Consider the following 9,582-nt stretch of genomic DNA (forward strand, 5'->3'; position numbering starts at 1 on the left):
GGACTGTGGGAGGAAGCCGGAGTACCCGGTGAAAACCCACGCATGCACAGGGAGAACATGCAAACTCCTGGCAGAAAGATCCCCGGCCGGGTATCAAATCCAGGACCTTCTTGCTGCAAGGCAACAGTGCTACCAACTGCACCACCGTGCAGCCCCCACATTAAACAATTAAAATAAAATATATCCATTAATTAGTTGTTTTAAAGTTCAGAATCTTTTATACAAATCAATAAAACATTAAGTGGCCTTAAATATTGCATCTTTAAGAGCATGGCTACATGCTGACTGAGGTGATATGCTTCCTCTTGGTGAACTTACGGCAGGACCAGCGTGTTCTCGAGTCTGTAGTACTCATACAGGCAGGTCTGACAGGCATATAGCTCATCATGCAGGATGGGCAGCTTGCGCAGGCTCTCCACAAGGGCATTGGCTTTAGGGGCATAACCTGTGGATTACAATAAGAGAAAAAATAACCAATTTAACTACCCTATTCTATGTACTGCTGTTCATATAGAGGGAATTGCCATTGTCTCAAGAAGACAACAAAATCAGCCTTATGCTGAACCCTAGAGGTAAAACTGAGAAATGACATGGAGACAAATTATTTAAAAAAAACCAATGAAACTAAGGTTTTCATTTAAGTAAATATTTTTAGGTAAATTACAAAGGTTCTGTTGTGAGATTGATGATTACAGCCAGAAGCTTTAGTCATTATTATATCTGTATATACTATAGACTTATATTTGATCTATTTAAGAGGAACAACTCAATCCAAATCCATCCAGACAGAATAAATAAAAAAGGTCCAAAAGGTCCGTGCATGCATTGGAAAGCATGCAAACTCCATGCAAAAAAAAAAACCCCTAGCAGGGACATTCTTGGTACATGGCAACAGTGCTAACGGCTACACCACCATGCAGCTAAGATGAAAACAATGACACCAATAAAAATAAAGCAACTCAAATCTTATGCCCCAAACAAATGTATCTTCAGTTTTAGTTTCAAAACAGCAGCTGAATATACCTGCCTAATATCTGATTGTTTAATGTTACATAATGCTGCAGAATTAAAATGCTTACTGACTAACTCTCGTTTTGTGAACCTTGGCAATGCTATACACATAACACTGGGAGCTGCAGTCTGTGCAGGTGGACAAGGGATTACTAACTCTGACAAATTGTTTGTAACTGATCATTTAAGGAACAGAGGTTGCAGGCTGCAGGCTTAGTGAAAAAAGGAAGTTACTTTAGGCTCCTTAAAGGAAGAGGAAAGAAGCGTAATGCCTGGCCAGATGGCTCACCGTATAAGGGAATTAAAACGGCTTCCAAGAAAAGAAATTGGAATGACAGAAGATCTATCTCAGGTAGTCACACTTAGAAAAACTACTACATTTTTTATACACATGAATAATGTATTTTTAAAGGCAAAAGTGAGAGAGTACTTAAGCATACTTAAGTAACTCAAGTAATCAGTCAAATGCAGCTACATACAGACGATAATACCCTGTCCTTCCTTAAAATTAAAAACAAAATGTAAAAAATATGTTATTATTATTATTATTTGAACCTTCTGACTGGTATTCGATGGATGAAATTACTGACAATGACATAGCATAGTTAGTACTCTACTGGAGAATCGTTGATTACTATTAGTTAAGTACATATTACTAACTTCATGCAGTAACTGGAAACTAGATCAATCTGTGGTCTCATGGGATAAATAACATGAAAGCAAAACAAGCAAACAAACACAATGTTGGGATGCACTCTTTTCACTTAATGGACTCCATGAGAGTTAAGCTGCTCTTCTGCACACTATAAACATTAACAACTTTACGTTAAAGAGAATAAGAGAAGTTTTAAAAAAAGTTTTTTTTAGAAAACTAAGATTTTTTTTGGGTCCACAAACAAAGAAAAGGTTCTGGAAATCAAAACAGGGTTCTAAAGAATCCATGTAGAATAATTCATTCAGAGTTTGATGTATCTAAATATTGCATTTTTTATGCCTGCTTGTGTAAAACATTAAGGTTTCAAACACTCTAAACATTGTTTTGAAGACTCAGAGTTCACTGTAGAATTTTCTAGTGATCAGTCACTTGTTTTAACATAATGTTTTAGATGTGGAACTAGAGATCAAATACAGGGGTTGGACAATGAAACTGAAACACCTGTCATTTTAGTGTGGCAGGTTTCATGGCTAAATTGGACCAGCCTGGTAGCCAGTCTTCATTGATTGCACATTGCACCAGTAAGAGCAGAGTGTGAAGGTTCAATTAGCAGGGTAAGAGCACAGTTTTGCTCAAAATATTGAAACGCACACAACATTATGGGTGACATACCAGAGTTCAAAAGAGGACAAATTGTTGGTGCACGTCTTGCTGGCGCATCTGTGACCAAGACAGCAAGTCTTTGTGATGTATCAAGAGCCACGGTATCCAGGGTAATGTCAGCATACCACCAAGAAGGACGAACCACATCCAACAGGATTAACTGTGGATGCAAGAGGAAGCTGTCTGAAAGGGATGTTCGGGTGCTAACCTGGATTGTATCCAAAAAAAAAAAAGAGCTGCTAAAATCTCTGCAGACCCCACACAACCTGCACATCAACTGTTCAGAGCTTTACCTTCAGGCCGCCGCTACAGAGCACTGTTCACTAAAACCAGCCGCCACAGAGACAGTTTCTTCCCCCACGCTGTTTCTCTGTTGAACATTCAATAGAGTACAGAACAACAGCATACAGATGTTGCAAATGCACCTTTTTATTATATATGTGTATATTGTACATTGTAAATATGTATATTCTGTAATGCAAAAACAAACCAAAGAGCAAAGTGTACCGGAGTCAAATTCCTTGTTTGTATGTACGAACTAGCCAAACCTTTGGTCACTCATGCCAATGCCAAACGTCGGTTTCAATGGTGCAAGGAGCGCAAATCTTGGGCTGTGGACAATGTGAAACATGTATTGTTCTCTGATGAGTCCACCTTTACTGTTTTCCCCACATCCGGGAGAATTACGGTGTGGAGAAGCCCCAAAGAAGCGTACCACCCAGACTGTTGCATGCCCAGAGTGAAGCATGGGGGTGGATCAATGATGGTTTGGGCTGCCATATCATGGCATTCCCTTGGCCCAATACTTGTGCTAGATGGGCGTGTCACTGCCAAGGACTACCGAACCATTCTTGAGGACCATGTGCATCCAATGGTTCAAACATTGTATCCTGAAGGCGGTGCCGTGTATCAGGATGACAATGCACCAATACACACAGCAAGACTGGTGAAAGATTGGTTTGATGAACATGAAAGTGAAGTTGAACATCTCCCATGGCCTGCACAGTCACCAGATCTAAATATTATTGAGCCACTTTGGGGTGTTTTGGAGGAGCGAGTCAGGAAACGTTTTCCTCCACCAGTATCACGTAGTGACCTGGCCACTATCCTGCAAGAAGAATGACTTAAAATCCCTCTGATCACTGTGCAGGACTTGTATATGTCATTCCCAAGACGAATTGACGCTGTATTGGCCGCAAAAGGAGGCCCTACACCATACTAATAAATTATTGTGGTCTAAAACCAGGTGTTTCAGTTTCATTGCCCAACCCCTGTATTTTACAGATTCTTTAAAAGACAGTGAAATAAAACAGACCAATTTCAGCTGTGGTGGCTAATGACACCGCAAATAAGCAACTGAAAACCAAAACTAAGAAGGTGAATGTTATGATTATTATAAAAGCAAGTTACTCCCAGATATCCAGCAATGGGACGGACTGCTGGGAACCACAATGTCTTCCGATTTTCAAGGCTAGTATTTCAACATCTAAAGTGGACAACATTATAGAAACAACTGTGTAGAAAAACATTAACCTATGTGAAATGTGCTTCTTTTGGCCTTATAAACTAAATCTGACTGAGCTGTATTAATTACTGGGACTAAATTAGAATGTAATTGAATTTGAAATGCACTGTTTTGATTGAATAGTTCTTGATATGAATTGAATCTAAGTGGTTTGCAAAGTACCTTGAGATGACATTTGTTAATCTGATCTATATAAATATAAAGAATTTAATTTAATTTGGTTGAAACTGAGACCCACTGCTTAAGATAGAATGACCTAAATTGTGTTGTGCTGTTTTTGGACTGTTGTGGACAAGCTGAGCTTAAACTCCTTGCAGTTTTGCTAATACTACATTTTATTCGGTAGTTAATGTTAATTTGTGTTCCGCTGCTTGAGTTCACATCAGTCCGTTAAATTAGACCTTCACTGATTGAGTTTGTTTTGGGGTTAGTCGAAACCCCAAAATATGTTTCAGCACAAGCAAAAAATAATGTTAATCGAGTTAACATCAGTGGTGGCACATGTACCATATGCACCATATGTCTTATTGACTTTTAAAGCCTATTTTTGTCAGTTATTTTCATTTTCTGTTCTTTGATAAAATATTGTACTTATTTTTAAAGCCTAATCTGAGTTATCAAGTCTTTCTTAGTTTATATTTACTATTTCTATTTCACACTAACCAAGTGCATGCAGTTTGTCCAACAGACCTTGACACTAAATAATAACTGGAAAAAAATCAATCGACGTCTGAATCTAACAGGGACTGTTAGATTTGAATGTTTGAATGTTATTCTGCATCTCTACATTTTCCAGATGTTGAGCAATAGGTTATTGATTTATGAATGGTGATGTTGTTTCAACTGTGTTGTGAAAAAAGGGGCCATCCTCTGAGGTCCAAAAATTCAACTCACTGTAAAATGCAGTCTCTATAAGGGTGAAATAAACAACAGTTCCAAATTTATCCAGCTTTATTACAAAGCCTCAAAAAATTAAGAAAAGAGAGTTAGTATATGATTTAAGTGGTTTAAATTAGTACCAAAACTGTCTGCATTTTTATCTTTTTGAGTATGCTGTAGGCTTCAATTTGCATTTTACTTTGCACCTGTCACACCTGAATTTAGGTAATTTCTGTTCTATTCTATTTCTGTGTGTGGTGATTAGACTTTGGAGCAGTCTAATAAAAAGAGGATTATAAATGGATATCAAACATTATTAGGCACGAGCAGGAAGGCCTGCAAAGGCCTATTGTAACTCGAATGTTTATTATTATTCATCCGGGAAATGAATTGGCTTTTTGGAGGCCTTAACATATTCAAAAACTCACCAAACTTCACAGAAAGTTGACCCCCAATGGAAATTTTCGTATTCTAATGGATTTGAAAATGGGCGTGGCCAAACGGCTCTACAGCGCCCCGAAAAGTGAGATAGGCCAACTGGTAAGTCCTAGAGAGTTGAAATTTGGTACATAGCTAGATCTCCCCAAATCATGAAAAAAAGTATCTTGGGGGTATGCCCTAAAACCAACAGGAAGTCTGCCATTTTGGGTCATTTTGGACGTTTTTCACTTTTCATACATCTCGAACTTTAACGAACTCCTCCTAGGGATTTTGAGCTACTGGCTTCATATTTGGTCAGTATGTAGTTAAGGCATTGGGGATTAAAAGTTAACACAATTGTGAGTTTTTGAGCATGATGAAGGGGCGGGACCAGGCCTCAAAGTTAGCCTTCTTGCTGTAAATTTCGAACAGCAATAACTTTCACATAAATTAGCTGAAATACACCAAACCAGGTATTATTGATCCCTCTCAGGTCAGCAACAATCCTATCTGGTCACACATATAACATCATCAAAGCCACGACCCTGAGAACAGGAAGTCACTTTTTTCACTTGGAAAGGTGCCTCTCTGACCCTCTTGACCCAATCAACTTGAAACTGTGTCAGAAGACAGATAACTAGTTGGTCTAACTTCATTTGAAGCAGTGACTTTTCATAAAAGGGCGTGGCCATGGTGGCACGGCGAAGTTGAACGTCATGCCATGGCCATACGTTTGACTTTAATTTCCACATACATCATCTGATCTGCACCAAATTTAATGTGATTGATCCTAGTCCAGTCCCCAACAGAGATCTGATGACATATTTGGTGGGCGTGGCCTAATTTATCTACAGCGCCCTCTAGAAATAAAAAAAAATCAGCCCCAAGCCATGCTTTGACCGAGGATTGTGAAATTTGGTAAACATATGTAACTTCTCAGGACCTACAGAAAAGTCTCTTAGAGCATTGGTCCAAACCCCACAGGAAGTCGGCCATTTTGGATTGAAGTTGCCATTATGACCCCATTCTTACTGTATCTAGCTCACGTATCTGAGCGAACACCTCCTACAGCTTCTGACTGACAGACTTCGAAATCAATGAGTACAGTCTTAAGGCATTGGGGATTAGAAGTTATGAAAAGCTTTTTAATACATGAAAACATGTGGGCGTGGCTAAGCTGCAAAATCTGACTTCTCGCCATGAAACAAAATTATTATAGTTTTTACAAGGAAAGTCACAGAGACATGAAACCTACTGGGATTTATCCTTATGATGACTGGAACAATATTCAATGGTCAGCTGCTAACATCATTGAAGCCCCGCCTGCTGAGAACAGGAAGTGTAATGCTTCACTTAGTGTGGGCCATATTTGATCTCCTTCAACTAATCAACATGAAAATGTCTTCAATGACAGATAACATGTTGGTATAACTTGGTCTCCAGTACTGACAGATTTGGCTGGAGGGTGTGGCCGTGTCAGCGTGGCGAAGTCTGATGTCATGCCATGGCCATACGTTTGGCTCTAAATTACACATGCATGGTCCGATTTACTCCAAACTGTATATGCTTGATCTTTGTCAATCCCTAAACAGCTCTTTTTGATTACATTGGAAGATGGTTCAACGGCACCCCATAGGACACTTCAAGTGCTCCATCTCCCTCATACATCTTTGGATCCACCTCAAATTTAGTATGGATCATTGTGGATCAATGCTGAACATGTTCACTGTTAATTGATGACATCACCTTAGCCCTGCCAACTAAAAAACAAGTGAGTGTAGCTTTCATCAGAAAGGTCAGATTTGAGCTACATTTTTAATGCTTCTCGCCAGAGCAGTACTCGGCTTCACCAAAGATTGTGTGACAGCCTGCTCACACTGCCGCCTACTGGTGAGGTGCACAACTGAGCGGCGGGATCGTCGGTGGTGTGGAGTAGGCGATGCCAGGCTCCTGCCGTCGCTGTACAGGCCGAGTTGCGCTGAGGTGCGAGGGCCATCAATGCTGCTTGCAGCTTTAATTTGTATTATTATTGTTGTTACTTTGATTGGTATCTAATTAATTGGTCTCATTGTGTATGTAAATATATTGTATCATATATTTATTAACCAGTAGATAACATTGAAAAGACATATATAACTTGTAGCACATTATTAAGAAGTTTTTATTCATTTAATCAAGAACAGATCAGTATGACAGTGTGTCATACTGAATAAGTTCATGCTTGTCCCCACCCTTGAATACTTACATCCAATTTTGTACATCTGAACATTTATGTCTTTTGTTTTTCTTCTTCTCTTCTTCTTCTTTAAAGTATGTATTTGCTGTTACATATTCATAACTAAATTAAAAAAAATTAAAATACCTACAAATGTTTCTTAGGTGCCTTTCAGATGGTCCTGGAAAATCTATTTTTGCGTAAATAATTGTTTGCTATCAGCGTTCAGCCTCGTGAAGCTGCTGCTGCTGCGTCTATTTTCGGATGCGCGTGCCGCTTGTTGTGAATCCTCGTGCATCGTATTCTCATCAACATGTTGAGGTGTGTGCTTCAGCTAACCGCCACGCGGCGCACGGTAAGACACATTAAAAGTAAATTAAAAGGTAATTGATCTCATTTCGTCATACTTACCGCCATCATGTAACATCATCCCGATGGTACCCCCGGTATTTATCACGAGGACACGTGACTCGTTTGTGCAAGGTGAGGACACCCGGTCGAACTTCTCCAGCGAGCTGCAGCTGGACAGCTTTCTCCTTCGGGACGGGTGGAGTTGAACGTTTGTCGAAGAAACATCGTCTCTTTCAATCAGAGTTGGAAGAGACAGAGCCCGACCGAGCGTGATAGGTCTGCTGTACTCCGCCATGATGCCTCGAAGTAGCGCTGCCCCTTTAAAACCGGTTGTTGGCGGTGATAAGTTGATAAGAGTCTTGCCTCATGAGCCCCGGGTTCCATCAAAGTCATGTGATGTGCCAAAAAACGAGGGCGGAACGATTATTTTAATGTTTACATTCGCTATGTATCTTTGACTCCTATACATCTTATTACAGTGATCCAGAAGAGCGCGTCCTGATCTACAATGTAATACACGGAGTCCGCCCTGACGTCATTAATGTGGGCATGGCTCTTACAACAGCTGTCTGTCATAATCTGCAGCTATAAAAGTATTCGCTCACCCATCTAAGTGATTGAAATCAGGTATTCCAACCACTTCCATGGCCACCGGAAAGGGCGTAAGTTTGACTTAGGGGGATTAAGCTCTCTGCCTATTTATTTATTTATTAAATAATTAAGTTTTGTTAAAGAAGTCAGGTTAATCAAGAAGTCAGGTTAATCAAGTATTAGAAATACATTGTAATGCTTTTGCTGTAGTTTACTTAACTTTCCTGTTTTTTATTTGCTTTGCACCAGTGACGTGCAATGGGGTTCATGACTGGTGAGGCACAAACTCCACTGTAGTTAGAGATACTATGAACCCAAAACAGAGGCTTGTAATTAAATTTTTTATCTTAATTGAAACATTTAATTAGGCACGAGCAGGAAAACTGCAAGGGCCTATTGTAATTGTAGGAATTCTTATTCTTTGTTTTGTCCGCTGCATCTTTGCGGGGCAATATGGGGACTTTGCCATGCACCAAAACTCACCAAATTTTACCCAAAATTGTCCCCCGCGTAAAATTATTGTTCCGTAATGTCGTCATTTGCGGGCGTGGCCAAACATCTTAGCCACGCCCCCAAACGTGAGATAGGCCGAACCGTAAGTCGTAGAGATCTGAAATTTGGCACACAGGCAAAGCTCCTCAAACCAAGACAAAAAGTCTCTTGGGGGTATGCCCTAAAACGCACAGGAAGTTGGCCATTTTGGGTTGAAGGCCGATTTTTGGACGTTTTTCACTTTTACTCACCTCAAACTTTAACGAACTCCTCCTAGGGATTTTGAGCTATTGGCTTCATATTTGGCCAATATGCTGATAAGGCATGGGGGGTTAAAAGTTTATCAAAATCGTGAGTTTTTGGCCATGTTTAGGTAGTGTGGCCGGGGCACGAACTTGGCGTTCGCGCTCAAAGTGAAAACATGCAATAACTTTGCCAAAGAAACGCCAAATTACACCAAAGTTGGCATGAAGGAGGACTTTCGGGATCCCGACAATCCTATGGGGTCATATGCTGACATCATCAAAGCCACGACCCCTGAGAACAGAAAGTCACTTTTTTCACTTGGAAATGTGCCTCGCTGACCCTCTTGACCCAATCAACTTGAAAGTGTGTCAGAAGATAGATAACTAGTGGGTCTAACTTTGTTTGAAGCACAGTGACTTTTCATAAGGGGGCGTGGCCTTGGTGGCGCGGTGAAGTTGGACGTCATGCCATGGCCATACGTTTGGCTTTAATTTCCACATACATCATCTGATCTGCACCAAATTCAATGTGATT

At 40.1% G+C, this 9,582-nt stretch overlaps 1 protein-coding gene across 3 annotated transcripts in view; it reads right to left on the reverse strand.

Moving 5' to 3' along the window:
- Window positions 1-8,244, reverse strand: part of aspg (asparaginase homolog (S. cerevisiae)) — a 30,175-nt gene extending 21,931 nt beyond the window's left edge. Inside the window, exons 1-2 of one of the 3 annotated variants that reach the window (XM_047345339.1) lie at window positions 7,780-8,244; window positions 319-445 (exon numbers count right to left, since the gene is read on the reverse strand). In XM_047345339.1, the coding sequence (XP_047201295.1) occupies window positions 319-445; window positions 7,780-8,014 (362 nt within the window). In that variant the 5' untranslated portion in view covers window positions 8,015-8,244. The remainder of the gene's footprint in view (window positions 1-318; window positions 446-7,779) is intronic. The other 2 variants (XM_047345342.1, XM_047345341.1) reach the window with 2 other exon arrangements.
- Between the last annotated feature and the right edge of the window lie 1,338 nt (window positions 8,245-9,582).

The sequence above is a fragment of the Girardinichthys multiradiatus genome, chromosome 19 (genome assembly GCF_021462225.1).
Source record: "Girardinichthys multiradiatus isolate DD_20200921_A chromosome 19, DD_fGirMul_XY1, whole genome shotgun sequence".
Taxonomy (NCBI): Eukaryota; Metazoa; Chordata; class Actinopteri; order Cyprinodontiformes; family Goodeidae; genus Girardinichthys; species Girardinichthys multiradiatus.